Source organism: Panthera pardus, unplaced genomic scaffold (genome assembly GCF_024362965.1).
Source record: "Panthera pardus isolate Hobbes unplaced genomic scaffold, ASM2436296v1 HiC_scaffold_1, whole genome shotgun sequence".
NCBI lineage: Eukaryota > Metazoa > Chordata > Mammalia > Carnivora > Felidae > Panthera > Panthera pardus.
Window position 1 is genome coordinate 68,409,657 of NW_026526654.1, and position 27,428 is coordinate 68,437,084.

Genomic DNA, 27,428 nt, shown 5'->3' on the forward strand with positions numbered 1-27,428 from the left:
CTCTTATTTTGCTTTTTTGTTATACCACAGGTAGCATGCCATGTGTATTCTTTTACAACTTTTTTCATGTAATGCTTTCTGGAAATCTCTCCATATCAGTTCATAGAGCTCTTTCTTATTCTTCATTACAGCTGCATGGTACTACATTGTATATGTGCTACAGTTTTATTCAACTAGTCTTCTATGCTTGGACTTGTAGTAGTTACCAATATTTATAATTTCAAATAGTGCTGTACCTTGTACATATATATTTTTACATTATTGAAATTATGTCTTCAGGGTAAATACCTAGAAGTGAGAATGCTGGCTCAAAGGGTGACAGAGAGAGAGAGAGAGAGAGTGTGTGTGTGTGTGTGTGTGTGTGTGTGTGTGTGAGAGAGAGAGAGAGAGAGAGAGAGATGTGTGAGATATTGCCACATTCCCATCCATAAAGATCAAACCATTTTGTATTCCCGTGAACAGTGTATGAATATGTATCAGTTTCTCCACAAGGGCTGCTCATTTAATTTTGCAAAATGATGGCATTAAAATATTCTTCCCATCTTTCATCACTATCATTTCAAATGATTTTAATATTTCTTACCATTTTAATAAGGTAAAAAACATAATTAAAATAAAGGGTAACAACTCTTTAAGTTTAAACCGAATAAATTTATTTCTTATTGTGATTGTTTTTCTTTTTGTTGAAGACAAATGCATCTCTACCCTCTAATCAGAGGAATCTTGTTGAAATGCATATCTGATCCTGTCTCTCCTAAATGGGAAATCCTTCAGGGCTTTTTCCACATTTCCTCAGATTTTATTATGGCCTATAAGTACATGTAAGGTCTCAGCCCTATATCTACAGCCACTTTGATTTTTAGTTCTTTCAGTATACCAGACCACAGGGCCTTTCCATGTGCTACTTCCCTTGCCACCGTTAAAGAAATAGATGAGTCAAAAACAAACAGGAAATCCAAGTTCTTATCCTTAGTGTACCTTTCTGTGACCTTATGCAAGTTACTTAACCTTTTAATTCTTCAGTTTCCTTAACCTAAAGTGAAGTAGTTGTATCAAATGACCTACAGGTTCTCTCAGTTTTAAGTTGCAAATTTACCAGGAATCATTCTGATGGGAAAGTAACAGAACTAGCACTATCACCCTATGGCTTTTAACTGTAACTTGGCTTTAAGTATATAACACATATTTTTCCACTTTCTAACTCTTTACTTAAATTTTAATCATTTTCAAAAATTATTAGCTGACTCTATATGAGTAAGGCAAGGTTTAAGTTTGAAAATGATTATTAAAATCATGAATTATCTCTACTTTTGGGGTCCTGTGTCGTAGATTCTGACTTTGTGACCACTTTCAGCACTTTAAATCACTGTGATGAGAGTTAATTTTATACCCTTTTAAAGATTTATTGGAATAAATCTTTTTTGAGAGCAGGAGGAAAGGGGAAGGCTTAATGGTGAAGTTGGCCTGAACTTAATTTCATACTCTTATTATCCTGATCTATTGCCACGTTTAACTGATGATTCTTTGTACTCTTATAAAATTGACTGTCAGAAAATCTGTAGTAGATATCAGGCACAAAGGCTAAAGAGAAAGATTAAATAGGTATTTGAGAATTAGTGATTGTAGTAGGATGTATATATGTTGATCTGTAGAAAATGTTGCTAATTAAGTAACATTGTCAACCATTAAGTACTCTAGTCTTTTCAAATACACTTTGGGTCCTTAAGTTTGTCCATTAGTCCCTTTTACTTGGAAATCATGTTATAAGTGGATAATTTGATTTCCAGCCCAAAAGGGCTTTTTAAAAAACATTGTATCTTAGGATTGCCTTAAGATTCATCTACTAGTAAGCATTGTTTATAAAATTTTCTATATACTTATTCACAACTAAGAACACCAAGTTACATCTTCCCTTACTTGCATCTGGGGTTGGATTGACATGCAAGCACTAAAAAAGGGTGTTGGGAGGTAGTAAAGATTCTGTTAGGCAATAGTAACTTAATATATTGACAGAAGTCTCAAGTATCTGGTTCATTCATTGGGGATCCAAAATTATAGAACCAAAAAACAATTGCTTCAGACTTTGCCAGCTAGATATGAGTCATGAATTAAATGTTTCTCAGTTGGGGATGTGAAGTTAGCTGATGTTCCATTTTATATTCCTCAACTGAGTGATTAATCTTTAAATACCAGTATCTGTAATTTAGATTTATACCTTAAATTTACTTTCAGTATCTTAAGTGTAGATATAAGATACTTTCAGTATCTTGAGTGTAGAATATAAAGTCAAAACTCCTTGATAAAGTAATGTCTTCTGTTTCTTTAAATATTTTGAACAAATGTTATTTTTACTATGTATATATTTTTGTACATTCTTTTGGTAAACTAGTTATTTAGTTGTTATTTTCTCTGGAAAGGCCATTTCTGAGTTTAGAACCAATCATTAGGATCCTGGGGAGCTGTTTTCTACACCTTAAAAATGTTCTCATTTTCTGTTCCTTTGAAGGGCATTAATGTAGAACAGAAGATTAAATCATCTACTCTTTTATAGAGATGTTGAAAACAGTGGGTACAGTTCTTTGGGAGAGAGGGCTTGGCACTGTTACCTTAGAGTAACAAAAAGTAAAATTCTCAGAGTTGTAGTAATACAGGTTTTTTGGAGAAAGAGAAAAGAGAAAACTCTCAGAATATGTAATTTACCAGTGTAGTGCTAACAAAAGGAAAATAACTTTAGTACGCTTTCTCTCCATGTAGTTGAGATTTACCCAGGATTTGAAGTTGTTGATAAGAAAACTAATATTTTTATCTGTTAGGTATTACTTTGCGAAAAATCCTACAAAACTTTGATTCATCTTTCCCTTGACAAGAGGGTTACAAAAATTTCTCCAGTAATCACAGAAACAACAAATATCTAATCACTCTTTTGCTTGTATTTTAAACTAATAGCCATGCTTTGAGGTCTTGCCCACAAGACCTTTCAGCCAAGAAAATTTCTGAGAAATCTGTTACAACCTCCCTGCCCTTTGTTCCACATCTTTAAGTCACTAGTTGTTTTTCAAGAGTACTAGGTCTATTTATTTTCTGAAGAGTGATATCAAATAGAGGTACTACAGGACCAATTGAAGACATTAAGGATTTGTTTTGCTTTTGGTTTATCTAAAGGAAACCATGGCTACCTAAAGAAAATCTCCCACTGTTATTTTATTGAAAATGGATTACTTATTTAGCAAGTGACAATGATTTGTCTGAAATCATTGTAGCCCAAACCCAGAGAAGAGCAAAAATCAAATTTAAATTTTAAGGGTATTTTTCCAAAGTTGTATTCAGGATGTGAAAGATTAGGTGTAAAAAGTAGACTGAATGCTGAATTTAATTATGTGCATTTTTCTCAAATAAAAAGTATTCCTTTTTAGTTAACTTTGGAGAACTGCTTGAATTTGAAAGAAAAAAATATGTTGGAAAATGAAAAAGTTTTAGTGTAGTTGGTGCTTCATAGCTAAATTATAGCTCAAATTGATACCTTTTCTTTAAGAAAATGGAATGTAGTTGTACTGAGTAATTTGGCCCTGTAGTTTTCCTGCTTTGTACGTAAGGAACTATATTACTTTATAAATTATATTGACGTACAATAACATTTTGCCTATGGATCTATGTTTTTACTTTATAAATTATATTGACATACAATAACACTTTGCCTACTGGAAATAATATTTTCATCTGTTCAATATTTGGCTTTAAATGGTCAAGAGGGAAGGGAAGTAATATATTTATTTATCACTTTCTAAGTGCCGAGTCTTGTATTTCACTATCTTACTATCTGTGGTGTTTCTGACTTAAAATACTTAATATACAAGTTACTTATTATGACATAAATATGCCTTTAAAATGTACCTCCAAGTAGTATTTTCTTAATGGACTTAGCAAAACAACAATTTTGTTAGTTTCTTCCCTCTCAATTTTGGTGATGTATATTATTTTGAAATTGAGTGCTATTATATCCAGTGAATGGATCAAAATAACAATTTGAAAGCATATTATACTATATAGTGAGATAGCATATGCTTCTTATGAATTTCCTACAAAGACAAAATCCTAAATATTATCTGGAAGTGTAACTGTTAGAGATCCCCAAATAGCGTTAGTGTGTTGTTAGTCTACAGAAGACATTTTTAGCTGTTTTTTCAAAAACACTCCCCAAACACTCTTTCAAATTACTCTCCTTTCTCATTTATGTTACAGTTCAAGAAACATGATTAGTTATTTCACTTCAAATCGAAATAGAAATTAGATATATGTTGAATAAAAATATTAAATACTTTAAAACATTTAATGTTATACTTCGTTTAGTTTAAAATTGCTAAGAAATTCAGACAGTGCACATGGTCACCACATGATTGAAATCATAGTCACTTTTAGACTTTGAGCAACTTTTTTAGGGATTTTTTTAATGAAGAGGAAGGAACAGATCAAACTGGCTCAGAAAAATAAAGTGGTATGTATACAGAATAGAATACATTTTAATGGTTAACACATTGAATACAATTTTTTATACTAATAACTTTAAAATGTCCACATGTTTATTTTCTTTCAAAGGCGGAGAAATAGTTGTCCAAGAAAACTTTTCACAGTTGAAGGAACTTAGAGGTGCCCAGTGAAGTCCCAGCGGTTTTATTTCAGGCAGCTTATATTGTAGATTCATGGTCAAATATCTTACTTTTTAAGGTCTGTAGGTTATGTTGAATAAAGTTCTCTGTGCTGTGAACTTCAGAGAATCTAAAGTCACTTCTCCTAGTAGACCAGTTTTTCATTTTTATTGAATTCTGAATCGTGTCCGATGTGAAGTAGTAAACTATAGGGTCAAAGCAACAGTTTGAAACAGCAATGCAGAGAGTGATTGGGTACATAGTCCTTACTGCTGTCACTGCTGAGCAATTAACAAATGTTTGTGTTCTCATAAGAGAATATAAAATAAGATTGATGTTGTAAGGCACGAAACAGAAGCAGAATATGACCAAATGTACAAAAATCATTTTTAAAACTTTAGTTTTGTTTATTTTGCTTCTACTTAATGTAACAGGTTTATTTAAAGTTCTTAGCACCATACTAGAACAAGTTACATTTAAAATTAGAGGAATAAAAAATCCTACTATTTCGATGAAAATTACAATCCTTGAAAGATACGTTTTCCATGTGGCTTCTGGAAATTTTTCAAAGCAGGCTTCTGAGGCATTGTTACCCTGAGAGTGGGTAGACTGAAAAAAAACTGCTGGTGCACTTCCTCCTATCACAGTTAGCCACACAGCAATACACACGATTTTTGCATTTCGTTTGGTTCTTAGAGTCTTTGACTTAAATGGGTAGACGATTGCCAGAAACCGATCGACACTAATACAGGTTAAGAACAGAATGCTTCCATACATGTTGGTATAGAATAGCATCACTGAAATTTTACAGAGTTGATCTCCAAATGGCCAATTCTGGGTTGCAAAGTAAAAAATCCTGAAGGGTAAAGTAAAAACGAAAAGCAAGTCTGACATTGCCAAGTTAATCATGTATGTTGTAGTTTCATTTCGCACTTTGAGGGTGCAGATGAAAATGTATATGGCAACACAGTTAGATATTAACCCAAGCACAAATACCATACTAAACATGCAGCCATACAAAGTGTACTTAAAGGAGTCATCATAGTAGCATTGGGAGCTGTTATTGCTTACCATTATAAAGGCACGTCCAGTTTACAGTGTTAAATCCTTTGGTCTGCCGCAGTTTTCTTTGGTATTCAGATTGTGACCACTTTATAACCTCTGGAGTATTTGCAAATTCCTTGTATCTTTGGGTGATTTTGTAAATATTTCCTTTTTCTTCGAAATCTCGACAGGAAACATGAAATTCGTTGTTGTAAATTTTCCACTTGGTTCTTCAACAGGAAAATACTCTCATTTTCTGATTTCCAGAAAATCCGTGAATCCAGGGTTTAGGTAGCCCACGAACAACTTTAAAAAGAAATGTAGTCAGTGAAGCCAGCCTGTTAGATTATAAATTTAAAGAAAAGCGGTGTTTTGAAACAGGAATAAAACTACTCTTCTGGTAAACTTGCATTTCAGTAGGCAAAGTGAATATTTCAGAACTGTTTCTTTATGCTCCAGAATATTTAAGCTAAAGTTAGCAATCTTTTTTGCTTTTCAGTGCAGAGTTTCAGAGACTTAAACATTCCCAGTTTGGTCTCACTTACTTCTTGCTCCTTTTAAATAAGGTTTTCCTTTTTGGTATTCCTGAAGTGGATTCCAGACGGTAGTAAGCAGAAGAGTCTTTAAAGTTTCCGAAATAAATTCCTAAGCGTGTTAGCTCTTGCTGAATTGAAGCCTTTCCTCCGTTGCCAGATGTATTGTGAGATGGGCTTTCTCTGAAGTGGAAAAGAAAGGCTCGCTAGATTTGTAATATGACATCACAGGAAGAAGAGGCTGGGCTTGGACAAAGAAAGGTTTCAGCCGTTTGTTTGCAGTTCCTTTAATCTGATAATGTGTCTGCTGGGAATGTACCTAGGAGGTTTGCAAATGGTCACTGGCTGTTTAGCTGAGCCTTTGCCCTTTAACTCTTTTTATGCAGAAATGCCTTCTGGGATGCTAGCCACCTCACAAAGAGTTTTCTTTCTTTCCTTTCTTTTATTTCTTTGTATTTGGTAGTAAAAATTAAGAAAGAAATCAGTATTAAACCTGTTTTTCTCTTATTTGATTGCTTTTGTGTTTGGAATGTGACTTTGTTTTCAAGAAATGTATAGGAGTGTATACTTATAAATTTAAATTGTTTGTGGTGTCTTAATATAGCATTAAAAAAAGTGTTTAGGAGAAATTTAATCTTTAGGGATAAAAAGGACTTGACTGCCCAGTGGTGGTTTTGCCAGTCTTGGCTTCTCTTTGCCATAATTGTTCCTCAAGATTTAATTGGTGTGATTGTGAGTGGCTCCAATCCTGAATCTCTTTTATTTTTGATGAAGGAATCTTCTAACATTCTTTCCTCTTTCCCATAAAATTAAGTTAATATTTTAGAACACTTTCAATTTTTAAATTACCACTTTCCCCAAGAATACATTCAAGGATGTTCACATTTGGTGTGGTATTAATCTTCTTTACACACAGAGCTAAATTACATCTTTTTAAATGAACTTTTTTTCTTCCTTAAATTGATTGAAGTAAGTTTTGGAGAATAAAAGTTATACTACTTGGCTAAATTTTAGGTTCATAATTTTATTTTCCTTACCCTTAGCCCACACCTTACCCCTCTTAATATGACTTTGACTGTATTGGAATATGGTTCAGATTTTGACTTCATTTAAAAGCTCCTATGAGTTGTTTCTGAATATATTTGTATTTGAAGGATACTCATTTTTTAAAGTCCAAAGAAATTGGAGGAATAAAGTATGTGCAGGATGGGGGTCATTGAATATAGATGATATTTCCTTCAGGATCGAAGATACCACACAACCTTTGGACACATACTTGGTTTTTTTGTTCTAAATTACCATTTTTCAGAAAAGGCTAAGATCCAGTTATGTTTTACTGTTGCTATTTTCTTTCTTCTTTTTTTTTTTTTTTATGTTTTTATTATTTACATTAGCACGGGCTGGGGAAGGGAGAGAGAGAGGAGGACAGAAAATCTGAATCAGGCTTTTCACTGACAGCAGTGAGCTATGCTGGGCTCCAACTTACTGTTAGGGCTCAAACTCATGGGTCTGTGAGATCAAGACCTGAGCCAAAGTAGGACGCTTAACTGACTGAGCTACCCAGGTACGCTGACTGTTGATATTTTCTAGTTTGGTTCAGTTTGGGGCAAAACTCTTTCCAAGTATCAATTTTGAAAATTTAGGGAATTTATGAGTGATTTGTTTTTCCTTCCTGAATTACTTAACCAATTTGAAAGTAATATGTTGCAATAATATGTTTTAATACCCTTTTAATTATAAAATTAAGTTTAGCAACTTTTGTTGATGAATCCTGCCTGAATTGTATTATTTTTTTTATTGTTTTGACTGGGAAATTTATAATAAAGTGACACCAAAAAATGAGTATTATTTATAATTGATAAATTTAAATGTTAAAGGGTTAAATTCTTTGTGTATTGCATTGATATGGAAAAGAGTTAGCCTGTGTGTGTTCATATAAGAAGCAGGTGAATAGTAACAAGATACGTAGTTGATAAGCTGTATTCTTTTTTTTTTTTTAACGTTTATTTATTTATTTTGAGAGAGAGGGAGAGAGGGGGAGCAAGCAAGGGAGGGACAGAGAGAGAGAGAGAGGGAGAGACAGAATCCCAAGCAGGCTCCACACTGTCAGCACAGAGCCCAACGCAGGGCTCCATCTCACGATGTAAGATCATGACCTCAGCTGAAACCAAGATGATGCTTAACTGACTGAACCACCCAGGCGCCCAATAAGCTTGTAGTCTTATTGGAGAAAATTTTTCTGTTATAGTGTCTTAATAATCTATTACTTTGATTATCTCTTTAATCATCATTAAATAATGAAATAATAAGCAGTCATATGCCCTGACCTTGTTTACTTCTGCTTTCATTTTGAATATGGCATTTACTCAAAGAGTTAAAAATTGTGTTAATTCTATATTGGAATATTCTTCTACATATTGATGTTATTTACAAGACTTATTCACGTAACTGTTCATTTCTTGTTTGAGTTATTTTGCTTATAGATCACTATTTGTGAATTAAGCTTTTTGTTATCAGTGTATTAGTGTATGTTTGCATTTCTAATTTTTATATAGTGTTTGACCCTTAGTAGATACTCACATGTTTGTTGATGAATGAATCATATCAGTAAACTTTAATTTTGTTGAAAGGTGTTTCTGTTCAGAAAAAAGAACAACAGCAGAGGGGCTGTCTGCTTCAGGGAAGATCATCAAATGCTAGATTTTTCGAGATATTTATGTTGACTTCTAAGGAACCAAAGTGAAATTAGATACCTTGATAATTCTTTAGATTAAGATTTGATAAATACATAGTAACTCCTTGCAAAGGGAGTTAAATAAATATAGAGAATTGAGTGTATTTAATAGGTACTTTGTATTTGATAGCTTCAGGCCAAACTGTTATTTTAATACGAGATTTGTATACTTCTGAAGGTTAAGTCTGTGAATCAACTCGTTTTTTGTGTGAGGTTTTCTCCGGGGGAGAAATAACATGTGCCACCTATTTGAGATGTAGTGAATCTCATTATGCAAGTCATCACTTTCAAACTTTAATTTTATCAAGAAGCCAATTAAATAACCACCCAGCCTATAAAGTAGATGTTTGATTCACTACAATAGTGGTATAAATCAGTTAGTTTTGTAACTAATTTTTCTTCGGGGTGAGAGAGAGTATTCTGGTAGTTAACTATTAGAAGCGTAAGGATTTGGTTAACTTCTGAGTTCTTGACTAAATTTCTGCCGCAACTGTGACTTTGAGGAGGCAACAAATCTGACTTGTTTCAAAATAGGCATTTTGAAAATGAAAAAACATTTCAAAATGTTTCAAAACATTCATAATAATGTTTGTTGAAAGAATAAACAAAGCTTTATTAGACACCCACTATAAACAAATAGTGTGTCAAGTGTGCTCCTCATCCATTCTTACTTTCTCTTTGTTTTCATCAAGCCTATTTTCTGGGCTTTATTGCAAGATCACTCACTTCCACCTTTCTGGGCTAACCTTGTTACTCTTATCTGTATGATTGTTATAATGTCTTATCTTGTCTTCTGATTTTTAGTCCTACCCTTTTCTGTTTTCCCCCTGCCAGCCTGTCACAGATCAGCTCATGAGTGAATCAACTATTTATTCATGTATTACCCTTCTTGCTTCCAAAAAGAATTTAAAGCTGCTGCTGATTTTAAAACGGATGAAAATAAACATTAAGATTTTAGTGTTTTATTATATGTAAATTATACCTAAACTTTAAAAGTTTAAAAAGAGCGTATAGAACAGTTACAAAGTTTGAATATGAGATATGTGAAATTATTGTATACATTCGTCATTTTCATTTTACAAATTATTCATTTTGAACACTACAGTGTTTGCAAAAGGTAAAAAAAATCTTTAACACACAAATTCATAACATGTTAGTAAAAGAATAAAAGGCAAGTATTAGCAGGAAGAGAGAAGGGTAGGAAGGGCAGAATATGAAATGATGATGTTAGAAAAATCTAGGCTAAGGGAAGTTGCTGCATTTGATGCAAGGGAGAAAAGGAAATCATAGTGGATTATGTCGCTTCTATTTAATGAAGGAAAACATTCCCGTGTGTCAAGGGAGAAACTTTTCTTTTGCTTTGTCTCAGAAATACATTGTGAATCTTTATCATGAACAATTAAATGACCACTGCTGATTGTTTTCTAGTGGCAGAACATACACCAATTCTCGTTGGCCTTCATTTCAATTCAAGAAAAGCACCTAATGTCAAATTGCGGTTCTGAGAAACATACTGTATGTTGGTTTGGTAGATTAATATAGTCCAAATATATGTGGTAATTTGGTTTAATGCTGAGGCTATTTTGGTAGTCTAGTGTAAGGGATCTCTACCTGAAGACCTTGACATATCTAAAACTACTGTTTAATTAATTTCCCCGAGGACTAGGTCCATGGTTTTGATGATATTCTCAAATAAAACTGTGACTAAAAACACATAAGAGACCACAGATCTTAAGAATTGAAGGAGTAGCAAGTCCTGCAGGCCATTTCTCTGAAATATCTGGAAATCTCAGAAATATTTTGAAAATTTTTCTCTATGGATAGACTAGAAGGAAAAAGACTATTAGATGCTAGTGCAGGTTCCTTATGAACGAAGTACAGAAGTGTGTGTGTAGGCAATAGAATGTAAATCTGTAATTTTTTAAATTTTGAATAGGGAAATGTGAAAGTGTTGTATAAAGAGGACAGGCAAAGAACAGAGAAGCTTGTTACACAGTCATTTGACCTTCCTAAGATTTTGGCTACTTGGCTGTAAATTGAGGGAGCTGGACTGCTCAGAGGTCTCTTCCTGCTTCTATACCTGATTCTGATTCTTTAAATACTGTGAATACTTAAGCTACTAGATTGGGTTTTTTCACTCTCAGGCATAACAAATCAAGGAGTCACTTTTCATTCTTTATGTTTAAGGATATCTAATTTTGAAACAGGTTATACAAGAAATATGTACAAGAAATATTCTTTGCTTACACCAAGAGTCTCATAATATAAGAATTTTGTTAACATGTTATACTGTAAAGATTTAACATTGAACAAAGATGTTTATTGTGATGATATGTGACTCTTCAATGTTCTCTTCCATATCAAATTTACACCTATTTTTAAAAATGTTTTATTTTTTTTATTTTGAGAGACAGAGTATGTATGTACGTGCTACCAGAGGAGGAGAGAGAGACAGGGAGAGAGCAAATCCCAAGCAGACTCTGTGCTGTTAGCTCAGAGCCCAGAGCCTGATGGGCAAGGCTCCATCCTAGGAACCTTCAGATCATGACCTGAGTTGAAATCAAGAGTTGGACGCTTAACAGACTGAGCCACCCAGGCACCCCTCAAATATACACTTACTAAAAAAGCCAAAGTTTTTCTCATTTTGGAGCCTTCTGAAGGCTATTATGATAAAATTTTTATTTAAGTTCAGACATGAGCAAAACTTTCAATTTGAGTAATGAACATTTATAATTTATGACAATGAAGTATATTCATTTTATATAAAAAGATCTCTTAACAAGAAAACTTATTAAATTCTATACCAATTTAGTATTACTGTAAGTGTGTTGATATCATTTGAAAGTGGTTTACCTTTCTATCATTATTGCAGACACTTAGTACTTTTTGTTACTCTTTACTGGAGCATGAGTCATCTACCCAAGTTCAGAGGGTTGAACCTGCTTATAGTGTTGGGTGGAAATAGAAGAAAGATGTAAAGGGTGATGAATAATGATTTATAGCAAAGTAACAGTAGATGGAAATGGTGGTTGAAGTAGGTTCAAGCAAACAGGGGAAGGAAATTAAGAGGAGCAGGAATGTTGTTTGTGGTGTAAGACTTAAAACTTGAGTAAACATATGTATCACTGCCAACTTTTGAGTTGTCCCTTCTTTCTTTTTTCCTATCTCAGCCTGATCCCCACTCCTTCATTGCTGCCTCTTAAAATCCTATCACATATTTTTTGGAGACCTCTCAATTTCATAAATTGGTTTTCTATACTTCCATAGTACTTAGTTTGTCTTCCTTTTAAGACTGCAATACAGAGTATAATAGTAACTGCAATACAGAGTATAATAGTAGATATTTATACAGAGTAGAGATGAGAGTCGACCAAGTCAGTTAAACGGCCTTCAGAGGAGATGATATCTAAAGAAGGGTAGCCTTTAAGCTGAATAAAAGTTTTAAATTTTAAGTCCTGAAGGCTAGAGTCATGCCTGGTAGTAATGTTGTCTTTTGCAGCCAAAAACACATAAAATTATTTGAGTGATGATTTTCCCAGTTTTTTCAAGGATCCTACATAATTAGTTCCACTCTAAATTTCTAGGAGAGAAGTTAATTCATCACATACAATGTATGCTTTGGGGCATAAGGGTTTAATTTGGTCATAAAATGCACTCAAATAAGGTCATAGGTTGGTTGGTGTTTTCAAAAGTCTTTTACCTACTTTAGAAGCAGGTAGATATAGTGTAAAAAAAAAATCTAGATGTTAAGGGACCTAAATTTGTAATCCCAGCTGTGCTACTAAAAATTAGTGTGACATTGAGCAAATAGTTTAACTTCTCTATTATACATTTATAAAAAAATATTGAACTAGATCTTTAAAATCCTTTCCAGACCTTACATTTCTAATTTAATCTTCATACAAATTTTGAATGGTAGAAAGAACATATATTATTGTCTCCAAAAAACTGAAAATCAGAGAAGTTGTGATTTGTCTAAAATTATGAAAGTGATTAAATAATGGAGAATGATGAAGCCAGAACTAGAAACCAGATCCTCACCATTAAATACCCAGCCCAGTTCCTTGTACTTCTTTGTCAAATTAGAGATATCTAATCATGTTTTTGTTTTTTTTTTTTTCTTATTGACATAAAATAGGAACCTTGGTTCATAGCTTAGGTGAATGTTAAGCAGAGAAAATCCTTCTTTGCTTTATAGCCTTTTTGGGGAAACACTATAGTCTAAAATTATGATAGATTTAATCTCTTAGAGTAGATTAAAATCATACTGCAACCATCTTTCACTTTTAGCTTCACCTATATTGATTTTATTCATTCATTCAGAGAGAGGGCAAGCAGGGGAGAGGGGCAGAGGGGGAGAGAAAGAGAATTAAACACACTTCATGCTCAGTGCAGAGCCTGACATAGGGCTTGACCCACAACCCTGAGATCATGACCTGAGCCAAAATCAAGAGTTGGACGCTCAACTGACTGGGCCACCCAGGCACCCCATGTTGATTTTTTATAAAAAATGTTGGAAATGGAAAAAGTGCCAGATTTTATATAGGGGAAGGAAATATTTCTCTTTCTTCCAAATAATTAGAACAGACGTTTTCTGTGAACAATAATTGAACATTTTCTAGCACTGTTTATTATCAGAAATCCAAGTAGTTGAGTTATATTTCAGTAAGCATTTGTTGACTTTATCCATTACTGAAATGGAGAAAGGGAAGAATTGCTCTTTTAGGATGCTCCTGAAAAGCTAAATAAATACTTGTGGCCAGAAAACTGCTCTTTGATACACCTGAGGTTTTTTGTTCCCACTAATGAAATTGTGTTTTAGGAAAACCAAGGTCAGTGCTTTTGAGTGACTCAGAGGCAAGTTGCTGAAAATACATCGTTGAGTTAGATGTATACATCTGTAAAAGGTTCATAGGGATGCCATAAGAAATTAGAAGGATTGATTCTGTAGTTCTCAGATTGCCTTGCAAGAGTCTTTATGTCCTTACTCTATGCATAGTGAAAATCATAGACAAGCATTGCTTATGTGATTCATAGGAGAGAAACAACTTGAAACTCTACCTAAAAAAGGAACTTTGACCCTACATAAGGAGAATTTTTTAATGAATATATGTTGTATATTTTTGAAAATTCAAGTAAAATGTTTTAAAATACATATGTATCCTTTAAAAATGATTCCTTAGCTTTTTTGATTAACTGGTGTCACTCTCATTAAATAAGATAATTCTGTATCAGCACTAATCAACTGGAAAATGTCATGGAAAAAAGATTCTGCTTAAAACAGTAAATAGTATAAAATACCTTAAGAATAAATGTAAAAGGGAAAGAACAAGATCTAGATGAAAACAAAAGACCCAAAACTGTAATGAAGGCCATAAAAGAATACCTAAATATGTGACATGCAGTTTTACTGGGACAAATCTAAAAGTTTAATGTTATTCCACTAAAAATCCCAATAGATTTTCAGTGAATGTCTTGAATAAAATGGTATATATATGTATAGTGTATGTGGATTATATTTAGTGTGTGTAATAATATATATACACATGCTAAATACATATATATTATATACTATATTATGTATATACTATGTATACACATAGTATAACCTAGCAGTTTTACTTCTAAAAAAATTTGTCCTTGTTTCCCATTCATATTCCTATCAGTAGTACTTTATTTCCCCACATCCTCCTCTAAGCCGGATTATTATGAGACTTAAACCCTTCATAAATTAATAGGTTAAAAGTGGTATCTTGTTTAATTTGCATTTCTTTAGTTACGAGTGAATTTGAGCCCAGAAATAGGCATGCACATGGGGAAATATAATATTAGTACTTTAAATCAGTAAGAAAAATACAAATATTTTAGAAATGCTTAATGGGTCATCAGGGAAGCAATTTAAAAAAAAAAAAAAAAGGTGGACTTTAACTTATTCTTTATACCAAACAAAATAAATTCCAACTAGATCAAGAATTTAAATGAAAAAATGACTCCATTAAAAATAAAAGCCTCCATAAATTTCTGGGAAAAAATTGGGTGCATTTAAAAGAGTAGTAAAGTATTATATGAAGTCTACAGTTTTAAAGGAAAAGGTACATTTGACTAACTAGTTTGGCTACAAGAACACATAGAGTAGGAAGAAAATGTCAGTTTATCATATTGCACTTTATATAAGATTAAAACTAATGAGAGGCACCTGGCTGGTTCAGTCAGTGGAGCATGCTACTCTTAATCTCTGGGTTGTGAGTTCAACTCCATGTTGGGTATACAGTTTACTTAGTAGGAAAAAAAAACCCAAAATTAATCCATTCAGAAAAATGGGAAAAGGATCTGAACAAGAATATCATTTTTTCTCTTAACTTAAAAGTGGTTTGCAATTTCGTTTGTTTTAAAGTAGGGCTCCACATCCATTGTAGGGCTTAACCCTGAGATCAACAGTCACATAGGCTCTACTGGCTGAGGCAGCTAGGTGCCCCTGGTTCACAGTTTTTGATACCCAAATTAATATTTTCATTTTTTTTAAGTTTTGGCCTTTAAAATAAAAATGAGTGCACCTAATTTAGATTTTTTTTCCTTTTTTTTTTTTTTTTTTTGCTTTCAAATGACAGATTTTTAAGATCTAGCTCTGTGAACGCGATTGCAAATACACTTAATAGTGGAAACATATTTAAGCATTTATGCAGATGTTTTACTCTTAACTAGAATTCAGAGAGACTGGCTCTTTTAACAGATACTGATACTCAAGGTATATGGAAGAATTAATAAGATTCTAAACCACTACTAATCCTTTTGCAGAACAAAATTTCCATGGTCACTTCTTTTATTAGTTTGTTGGTGTGATTATTTTAATCAACTGATTTCACATTCTTGGAAAACTTGAGAGTTTCCTATCCATACCCAGATGTCACCAGTGCTGCCTAGGAAAGGTTAGAAACAAAAGACCGGAAGGACTGACTCTACAATAGGGCCCCTTTCAAAGCCCAGCTTTTTGTTGTTGTTTTTTACTTAAAAGTGGACTGCTTCAGCCAGACCAAAAAACAGTTACTAGATTGTTATCCTGGCTATATAGATAGGGAAATAGGATAGGGACATTTAAATTATTTTAAATTATTTTTCCTTTTTATGTTGTGTTTGATCTTGGGTCTGCTGATATTTGTTTATTCAATAGCAAATATTTACGGAATGCCAGTTGTGTACTCTTCCAGGTACTAGGATTACAGCAGAGGAAAAAAAAATTCCTGACCTTATATTTATTTGGGGGAGATGGGCAATCAACAAATAATTATATAATTGGTCAAATGGTGGTAAGGTCTCTGAAGAAAAATACATTTAGGAGGAAAAGCAAGGTGTTCTATAGAGAGAGTCCTAGGAAGGGCTTGTTGATAAAGGGACATTTGAACAAAGACTTGAAAGAAGTGAAGGAATGAACCAGTCTTTAAAAATGCCCTCCCCAGTTTGTATTTCCAGCCTCATCTTAAATAATTCACTCACCAGGTTCACGTAACCAAAATTTTCATGGCAACTGGAAATTTCTAAGTAGCGTTTCAATTTGATAAAATTCCACATACCTACTTCTGATTTTTGTTTTGTGTAATACCTTATAAACTGGGATTGGCTTAGTTTTGGCTACTCATCAGGGTTCTTGAAACTAAATCCTTTTAGGAGAGTCCTGTCTTTCATTAAAAGGAGCTCCAGGTCTATAGTTGATTTCAAGTCAGACCCCACCCTGATTTCTGCCTCTCTTTGCAGTTATCAGATTTGTCTTTTACTCTTTGATGCTTTGACTAGCACCTTACTACCTCAGGACTGAATTTTCTCCTGGGTTCAGTTTCCCTGGTAACAGCAACATCTGACAGCCTATGTCAGTTGACTTCCTTGACCTCTGTTAATTACCTGTCCTACATATGCTCCAGTCTGGGATCTACTTACATTACCGTTGTCTTTTCTTCATCATCACATGGTATCCTAATTGTGGATTCACCTTTAGATTCTTGGCATTGTGTCAGTCCTTCAAGGAGCCAACTCTTTTCCTTACTCTTGTGCTCTGACACGTAACCGTTACCAAGCCCTACTCTCGTTCTTGGAACCGTGACTTCACTTTTCTCTGACACAACTCCATTTGCTAGACACACATGACATCATTCCATGAGACTGGCTTTTCAATAATTCTTCCTAGGAATAAATTTATTATTTATAATGTAGGAGAGATATTATTAAGGCTCTTAAAGAGCAATAATAAGAGAAATAGAAAAAATTAGAGAAAAGGGAGCATAACTCTACTATTCTAATAAATCAGCTGTCTGTAATTTTTCTAGTTTTTATAAAATATATATATTAAATTTAAATTCCAGTTAACATACAGTGTAGTAATAGTTTAGGTGTACAATATAGTGATTCAGCACTTCCATACATTACTCAGTGCTCATCACAGCAAGTGTACTCCTTAATCCCCATCACCTGTTTAACCCATCCCCTCATCCCCCTCCCTTCTGGTAACTATCAGTTTGTTCTCTGTAATTAAAAGAGTCTATTTCTTGGTTTGTCTCTCTTTGTATTACCCCCTTTGCTCGTTTGTTTTGTTTCTTAAATTCTGCACATGAGTAAAATCATACAGTGTTTGTCCTTCTCTGACCGACTTACTTGATTTAGCCTTATACTCTCTGGTTCCATCCATGTTGTTGCAAATAGCAAGATGTTAATCCCCCCCCCCCCCCCCGCTTTTTTTTTAAAGTTTAGTTATTTATTTTGAGAGAGAGAGAGAGAAAGAGTGGGACAAGGGCAGAGAGAGAGGGAGAGAGAGAATCCCAAGCAGGCTCCACACTGTTAGTGCAGAGCCCAATGTGGGGCTTGAACTCACAAACTGCAAGATCATGACCTGAGCTAAAGTCAGACGCTCAACTGACTGAGCCACCCAGATACCCCAAGATTTCGTTCTTTTTGATGGTTGAGTAATATTCCACTATATATGTGTGTGTGCGCGCGTGCGCGCGTGTGTGTGTGTGTGCACGCGCATGCCACCTCTTTATCCATTCATCAGTTGATGGACACTTGGGCTACTTCAGTATCTTGGCTATTATAGATAATGCTGCTGTAAACATTGGGGTGCGTATATCCCTATGAATTAGTATTTTTGTATCCTTTGCTGGATCACAGGGTAGTTCTGCTTTTACCTTTTTGAGGAACCTCCATACTGTTTTCTAGAGTGGTGCACCAGTTTGCATTCCCATCAGCAGTGCAAGAGAGGTCCTCTTTTCTCCACCTCCTTGCCAACACGTGTTGTTTCTTGTGTTGTTGATTTTAGCCATTCTGACAGGTGTGAAGTGATATCTCATTATAGTTTTGATTTACATTTCCCTGTCTGTTGGCCATCTGTATGATGTCCTTGGAAGAATGTCTATTCATGTCTTCTCCCCATTTCTTCACTGGATTATTTATTTTTTAGGTGTTGAGTTTGAAAAGTTTTTTATAAATTTTGGATACTAATTCTTTATATGTTATTTGCAAATATCTCCTCCCATTCTGTTGGTTGCCTTTTAGTATTGTTGATTGTCTCCTTTGCTGTGCGAAAGCTTTTTTATTGAGATATAAATGACATAAACATTATATTTTTAGGTGTACACTATAATGATTCAGTATTTGTGTATATTGTGAAATGATTACCACAAAAAGTATAGTTAACATTTATTGCCATACATAGTGGCAAAATTTTTCTTGTGATGAGACTTTTAAGATTTACTATCTTAGCAACTTTCAAACTATACAGTACGGTATAATTAACTGTGGTTACCATGCTGTATATTATATCATTACCTCCTTATAACTTACTTATTTCATAACTGGAATTTTGGATCTTTTGACCCCTTTTACCCATTTTGCCCACCCCTCTGCCCCTCTGGCATTCACATCTATTCTCTGTACTCAGTGTTGGATGTTTTTTAAGTTCCACATATAAGTGAGACCATACTGTATTTGTTTTTCTCTGACTTCACTTAGCATAATGCCCTCAAGGTCCCTCTGAACTGTCAACAAACGGCAAGATTTTCTTCTTTTTTATGGCTGAATCTTATATATATAGCACATTTTCTTTATCCATTCACCCATCAGTGAACACTTAGGTTCTAGGTTTGTTTGTTTGTTTGTTTGTTTCTTAAGATTTTATTTTTAAGATCTCTACACCCAGTGTGGTGCTTGAACTCACAACCCCAAGTCCATGGACTGGGCCAGACAGGTGCCCCAAGATCTAGGTTTAATTTAAGTCTTTGCTAGTATACTTACATAGTTGAAATCAAACAATAATTCTCTTTGAAGTCTAGAAGGGAACAGTGCTTTTTTTTTTAATGTGCTATTAGATAATAACATTTCCACTGTATCTTTTAAATTATGTCTTACCATAAATTTCTCAAAATGATTTTAGTCACTGTCCATTTTAAACAATATGAAAAATAAGCTAATTTCTGACATGAACATACATTTAAATGTAAGCTATTGACATCTCTAAAATATAACCTCTTAGGAATAGATTAACTTTTTAGACTTTAATCTTTTTTAAAAAAAATACTCATGTGTTTTTCTGTTTATAAAAGTACACCTAGATTAATTAGAAAATAGGAAAAGGTACTTTGATGATTTAAAGCACTTAAAGTCATTTTATAGTCACTATTTTATAAATTTAAAAACAATGATTAGTTAGAAGCAATGAAATTCTTGTCTAAGATATATACTGTCTGAAGAAGAGAGTTGAGATTCTGCTGCCTTGCTTTCTAATACAGAGAAGGCTTTTTCAGGGACTTTCTCAAAGCAGTAAAGGTGCTGGAGATGAGTCTGATCAGGGAATTTCTGCCGCCAAATGAGCCTTAATAAGTATGCTACAGAAGACAGACTTTATTTAAAATAAACCATTTAAAATTATTAGAAACACTATCAAGGCTTAATTCTTATTTTATAAAGCTGTTTCCCTGTTAATTAAAATGTCTTTCAGTAGATATGCTCTGCATTATAAAACACTGATATCTTTGAGAAAATTTTCAGCTGAACTAGAGATGTGGATAGTTTATTTTATTCAGATTTGAACTAGTTTCTTCTTGAGAAGGAGCATATCTTAAAACTTTAATCTGTTACCTTCATATTTATTTAAAGGTTACATGAAAATATGTTCTTAAAATATTGATAATTAGAAGAAATAACCTTTTCAATAATAATACTTTGTATTTGATAACACTATAAATTGAAACTTCAAAGGTTAAGAACTCAACTTTGAATGTGTTTTGGGATTCAGTATAAATAATGAAAAAGATTTTATTTATTCATTTATTTATTTATTTATTTAGATGTTTATTCTTGAGAGAGAGGGAGTGGGGGAGGGGCAGAGAGAGAGAGGGAGACACTGAATCTGAAGCATGCTTCAGGCTCTGAGCTGTCAGTATAGAGCCCTACACGGGGCTTATACTCACGAACCGTGAGATCATGACCCGAGCTGAAGTGAGTCACTTAACTGACTGAGCCACCCACATGACCCACAAAGGAGATTTTTGTAATAGACACATTATTATACCGTTGCTCTGTTAGCAGAGTCCTGAAATAGCATCAGACATTTTGCTTCAGGTACTGTTACCACAAGCCCAAGACTCCTAAGATCCCCTTGCCCCATCAGGAGACTTCGTGCGGCAAATGGAACCAGCAGAATGGACACAGCCACAACAGGCAGCCTGTCCCAAGACTTCCCTTCCTTGCCTTAGAGACAGCAGGACCATAGAGGAACACCAGTAAAGAATATTTTACCCACCCACCCCCACCACACACCCCCAACTAAGACACATCTGGCAGCCTGACCTGGGAACAATGTGTGTAGGTTCATATATCTACCACCACAGTCAAGATACTGAACGCTTGTATCATACAGGGAACTAAACCCACATCCCTATAGCCCCTCATGCCTGTCCCTAACCCCTGGTCACTATTAGTCTGCCTTCTATTTCTAAAATTTTTAAATTTCAGAATGTAATATAAATGGAATCAAATACAATTACCGTTTTAGGATTATGGTTTTTTTTCCCCCACTCAGCCTAATTTTCTAGAGATGCATTTAAGATACTGCATTTATCAATAGTTAATGCCTTTTAATTGCTGACTAGTATTTCATAGTATGAATGTACTACAGTTTTGTTTTTTTTTACTTTTGTTTTTAAAGTTTATTTTGAGAGACACAGAGTGCAAATGGTGGAGGGTCAGAGAGAGAGAGGGAGAGAGAGAACCCCAAGCAGGCTCCACACTGTCAGCACAGAGTCCAATGTGGGGCTTGAACTCACAAACTGTGAAATCATGACCTGAGTCAAAACCAGGAGTCATGCATTTAACGGACTGAGCCACCGAGGCACCCCTGAATGTACAACAGTTTTTTTTAACCATACTCATATTGAAGAATATCTGGCCTGATTCCAGTTTCTAGCTATCACAAGTAAAAGCTGCTTTGAACATTAGTGCATAGGTTTTATATGAACTTGAGTTTTCATTACTTTGGGATAAATACCCAGAGTATAATTGCAGAATTGTATGGTTATTGTGTGTGTTGTTTAATGAGACTGCCAAAGTATTTTCCAGAGTGGTTGTACCATTTTAAATCCCCACCAGCAATACATGAAGGTTGCAGTTTCTCTGCCTCCTTGCCATCATTTGGTATTGTCACCATTTTTTTTATTTGAGCCATTCTGATAGTATAGGGAGAGCTCACTGAGGTTCTAATTTACATTTCCTATTAGGATGATGGCTAATGATATTGAATATCTTTTGCTATGATTATTTGTGATCTGTATTTCCTCTTTACTAAAAGGTCTCTTCATTATCTGCCCATTTTCTAGTTGGATTGTTTTATTATCATTGAGTTTTACAAATTCTTTATATATTAGGTACGAGTCTTTTACTAGGGAGGTGGCTTACAAATAATTTCTCCTAGTCTGTAGCTTCTTTTTTCATCCTCTTCTGTGGTCTTTCTCATAGCAAAAGATTTTAATTTTGATGAAGTCCTACTTATCAATTTTTCTTTCGTAGATCATGCTTGTGGTATCGAGTCTAAGATCCCAAAGGTTTTCCCCTATGCCTTTTTAAAAAGTTTTATAGCTTCACATTTTATATGTAAGTGCATGATTCATTTTTAGCTTTTAAAAAACTTTTTTAAAGATTATTTTTTTAAGTAATCTCTATACCCATGGCACTGGAATTCACAACCCTGAGATCAAGAGTTGCATGTTCTAGCCTAGTACCCCATTTTTATTTTATTTTTGTACAAGGTTTAGGATTTAAGTCAAGGTTCTATTATTTTGGCTTATATCCGGATATTCATTTTTTCAGCACTATTTGTTGTAAAGCCAATCCTTTTTCCATTGATTTGCTTTTGTACCTTTTCAAGAAGGGAAAAAGAAGATGATGGGACAAATAGATGTAGTATTTAAACTAACCATTAGCAATAATTGCATTAAATATAAATGGTGTCAGCACCCCCAATTAAAAGTCAAAGATTGTCAAAGTGGTTAAAAAACAAAGACCTGGGGGGCCTGGGTGGCTCAGTCGGTTAAGCGTCCGACTTCAGCTCAGGTCACGATTTCACAGTCTGTGAGTTCGAGCCCCGCGTCGGGCTCTGTGCTGACAGCTCAGAGCCTGGAACCTGCTTCAGATTCTGTGTTTCCCTCTCTCTCTGCCCCTTCCCCACTCATGCTCTGTCTCTCTCTGTCTCAAAAATAAATAAAATATTTGAAAAAAAAAAAAAAACAAAGACCCAACTCTGTGCTGTTTACAACATACCGGTTTTAAATATAAAGATATAAATACCTTAAAAGTAAAAGTATGAACCTCCAAAGATTAGGAGCCTGGATGGAAGTAAGGATAATTCTAAGATTTGTATGTACTGTCAGTGGTTAGGTGGTTGATAACACAGTTAACTACAGAGGATATTGAAGGAGTCATAGCTGATTGGTGATGAGGATAATGAGTTCATGTTAATGTTTGAACATGTGAATATTTGATGGGTTTGCCACATATCCATCTGGAGGGCTGAGATATCTAGTTGGAAATCATGGATCTGGAACTTGAATGAGAAGCTTTAGTCAGAAAGCAGATTTAGGAGTAGAATAGCTATAATTAAAGCCAGGATAATGGCTCAGCCAGCATATATATTGGGAAGAGCATCCTGAGGAATATCAATATTAAAAAAGTAGTAAAGTAAAATGGGAAAGAACTGTCAGAAAGGTCAAGGCCAGCCATAGATTATCTATTTTCTATTCAAGTTCCTTTTGCAAGGCAAAATTATCTTCTAATGATTTGGCTTAGGATAGTACAAAAACATTTCCTGTAATGCAGGTCTAATAATATTCCTCAAAATATCCAGAAAACAATAGCAATTCCTGCCTTCCCCTTCTATTATTAATTTATCTACTAGCACTAGAGACCTTGTGCTTACTTGGATAATTACAATCTCTTAGGAACACCTCAACTTGATAGCCTTTAAGTTCTTGACTCTCTGGAATTCCAAAGTTCATGCTTGCTTTTAGAAATTATTCTAATAATTAGTTGATTTCATAATTAACATCATGAAATATGTAGAGTAGACTTATAGCTTCTGCTTTTTCTATCCATATTATTTACTCAGTGGGATTTATTCTAATCTTGCTGATAAAGTCTGGTTTATATCACAAAATCAAGTGGCAAAACAGAGTGAAGTGTTGTCCAGAAAGTGATTATGCTGGCAGTTAATTTCAGTAGCTAAGTAATGAAATGAGACAGCTTGCCTGAGTCTGAAAGAAAAACTGCTTTCTGAGTCCTGGATACAATATAGATATAAATACATAATTTTCAAAAGTTAAGTATTCCACTAAATATTTTCTTTGTAGTCTTTGAAAAAACCATTTGCTGTATTATCTATTTGCTGTGTAAAGAATTACCCCAAGATGTAGCAACTTAAAATAACTAAAGTGTGCTATCTTACAAGTTTCTGAAGGTCAGAAATATGGGAGTGGCTTTGCTGTGTGGTTTTGGCTCTCGTTCTCTCAGGAGAGACCCTCAAGTTCTTAACTAAGGTTGCAGTCAGGTTAGGGCTTTGCTGGAGCTGGAGAATCTGCCTTCAAGTTCACTCACATGGTTGTTGGTAGGCCTTACTTCTTCACTGGTTGTTAGCCAGAGGCTTCTTTTCTTTGCCACATGGACCTCTCTCCATGGGACTTCCGGGAGCCGGAGATGAAACTGCACATTTTTTATAAGCTAATTCAGAAGTGACATGCCATCGCTTCTGCCATATGCTATTGACCAGACAGACTAACCCTGGTACAGTATAGAAGGGGTCTTCACAAGGGTGTAAATAACCCAGTGTCAGGGATTATTGGTGTGGAGGCTGGCTGCCACAGTTGATATTTAATGTCAATTAGAAAGAAAATCATGTCATCACTTTTCTTCTTTGTGTTTTGCTGTATTTTAATTTGACCCATGATATGGCTATGTTGTATAACATTCTAGAAATATTTCTTGAGTATCCATTATGTGCTAAGCACTGGGATTTTATTTTAGAGCTCTCTAAAGGTCTCATCTGCACCCTGCTAGTCACCTGCTTAAAATCCTTTAATTAGTTAATCCTCTGCTGTTTCCTTGCAATAAACTCTATGTTTTAGCTCTATGGAATGAATCATCTGAGTTTTAAGGGCTTATGTCCCTGATGCCATTTTGAATACTTAATACTTATCATCTCATTTGATTTTTATAACAGCCAACCCTATAAGGAAGTATTACCTTCCTTATTTTATGGGAGCTATATGACATCTCTAGGGTCATATTTTCTCTTGTTCAGAGCCATCTATTCTGCTTTCCACTTGAAATGACTTCTGTCTTTGGGACTCAAATCAGGCATAATCTTCCAGGAAGTTTTCGGCAATGTACCTAATCTGGATTCGATGTCCTTCTCTTGATTTCCAGTATATACCCTGTGCGTATCCTTTGATTATGGAATTTACCGCTCTGTATTGTTGCTTTTTAATTTATTTATCTGTTTCCTTCACTAGACTAGAGACTGTAGCATAGGGATTAAAAACAAGGGCTTTGGAGTGAAAAAGCTTGGGGCCGAATCCTGGATCCACCATTTACTATCTGTGCCTTTGAGCAATTTAATCTTAGCCTACCTTTCTTCACTTGTAAAATGACATAAAAAATAGTACCTTCCTCTAGAGTTTGTTGTGGGGATGAAATAATGTAAATAACGTGCTGGGTGGTTTGCCTGGTATTCAGTAAATCTGTAAACTCTTCAAGGGCAGCATTATTGAATGCTTAATATGTGCCATGTACTGTTCAAAACCTTTGTGTAGTTTATTTAATTCTCACAATAACCCATCGTGGTAGGTACTGTCATTAATGCTACATTCTTCCTTGTGGAATAGTGCCTGTCACAGAATGTGAGTATTTGTGGAATGGATGAATGAATGAATGATAGATGGAATTGTGGGGAGTAGAGCTAATTTTAGGGCGAGACACCGCCATGGAAATGTGGCTAAAAGCATGATAGTCGGCAAAAGAATGACGAGAAAATGTACAAACGAACATGGTTTACATCATTGTATAGGAGCTAATAGCACACAACCTCTAAATAGACTTGGGTTTAAATCCCTGCTCCACAATTTATTGGCCATATGACCTGGGGAAAATTTCTTCTGTACTTCAGGTTCTCTGTCTGTAAAATGAGGATAATAATAGTATGTATTTTATAGATTTACTATGAGGATTACATGAGACCATGTTTCTAAAATATTTATCATAGAAGTTGGCATACAGTAGATACTCAGTAAGCATTAACTAGTACTATTCTTAAATTGAGAGAATCAAGAAGACAGAATTTTGGTAGTGAAGGAAGTAAAATATTATGAAGTATGTGGTAATGACTTTGCATCATTAATCATAGTTATCAACATTAGATATGATAGAAAGGAAGATCACAGTTGTTATTCTACCTTACAGTGTGGTACCCTCACCAGACAACACCAAGTTTTTGCTGTGGGTCTCAAAATTAGTTCTCATAAAGTTAGTGAAATGTTTCTAATATTCTGCCATCTTACCCTATCGCCACTTTAGCCCAAATGTTGGGAAAATGAGAACCAAAAGTCTTCTGTCAATGATTGACTATGTTATGAGTTAGGAAATTTTTGAGTTTCACAGTAGAGACTACACTTTTGTATCTGATCTCAAATTTACCTGGGTTATTAGCATTCTAGAACATATAGTTTAGATTGAAAGGATGCCTTTGAAACCTAAGAAGGCAATAAGTGGAGTTATTACAATAGTATTTCTATTTAAGAAAGAGTGAGTCAGTTTTTAGAAGTTTATACCAGAATTAGAAAAATAAAGTTAGTTCTTGAGGGAGTGGCAGACGAGAGAGAAATATAAGGGAGATATGGCAGGGATGGCATGGGAAGAAGCTGGAATGGTGGGATTGCATTAGACTCTAGTGAGAAACGTTTCTAAAATGTAGATATTATTAGAATTATACCTGGCATTATCAGAATTTTAGGGGTTGAGGAGAAATCTGACCTGTGTTTTTAATAAAGCTTCCTTGGGGGCCCTGACCTTCCAGCTAAGTTAGAAGCTATATCAGAAAGTAAGAGTTTACCTTATAAAATATAATTGTGGTATTCTAAGGATGACCTAGGCCATTGATAGTCTAAACTTAAAATTAATCGTTAGAGATTCTGAACTTGTGTTACACTTAAAGACATATGGCACAATATAACAACTTTCTAAGCTTTGTTTTCTTGAAAACAATTCACTGTCCAGTCATTAAATAATTTTTGACACAAAACTTTGGCACTACAAATAGGTTAAACCTGATGCAATATTTGCTGTCATGGAATAAGATATATAAGTAAAGGGTACTAGTTACATTCCCAAAGGTATAAATCTGATAGAGAGGCCTTAGCTAAGGCAAAACTTATTGAGAAAAATGACTTTAATTGTGATTATTTAATCATAGGATATATGTTTTTGTTTTTTTACTTTTTTACAAATCCTTGTCATCAGCATTATTTATAGATAATTGGGTGATTCCTCACTTCAGCATGGCAAGCATGTTTATTCCTCACCTTTGAACTCTTATCCACCCTTCTTGTGCTTTTCTTTTCAGTCAAAACCCTCTCTTCTTTCACAGTTTGACAAAAACTGATTTTCATCATATTCAGACATGCTAGTTTCTTTTCACAAACTTTCATACCCTATTTCTCTTTTAACGTCTGTTTCTCACACTCTATTAGTTCCTTTGATAGTATTCCTCCTACTATATGAATTCTTATTCATTTTGCAAATATTCACTATAGGTTTTCTTATACTTTCAGTTAGAATAAGATTTTTTCTTTGGATTAAGGACAATAACTTTCACACAGTATTTAGGGTAAGTTCTACAAATAATGACTCTTGAACATGATTTTATCATGACTGCTAGAATGGAGGAAGCTCTCA

The 27,428-nt window shown here is 34.3% G+C and overlaps 2 protein-coding genes across 3 annotated transcripts in view; one reads left to right on the plus strand and one right to left on the minus strand.

The window, feature by feature from the left end:
* The window catches only part of RB1 (RB transcriptional corepressor 1), a 171,815-nt gene that overhangs the window by 108,110 nt on the left and 36,277 nt on the right, over positions 1 to 27,428 (plus strand). The gene's annotated exons all lie outside the window — the stretch shown is intronic.
* LPAR6 (lysophosphatidic acid receptor 6) lies at positions 4,426 to 6,436 on the minus strand. Its single transcript, XM_019447589.2, has 2 exons — positions 6,233 to 6,436; positions 4,426 to 5,993 (listed from the first exon to the last, which is right to left on the minus strand). Exon 2 carries the CDS (start codon positions 5,715 to 5,717, stop codon positions 4,683 to 4,685), a length of 1,035 nt encoding a protein of 344 aa, XP_019303134.1. The 5' UTR covers positions 5,718 to 5,993; positions 6,233 to 6,436; the 3' UTR covers positions 4,426 to 4,682.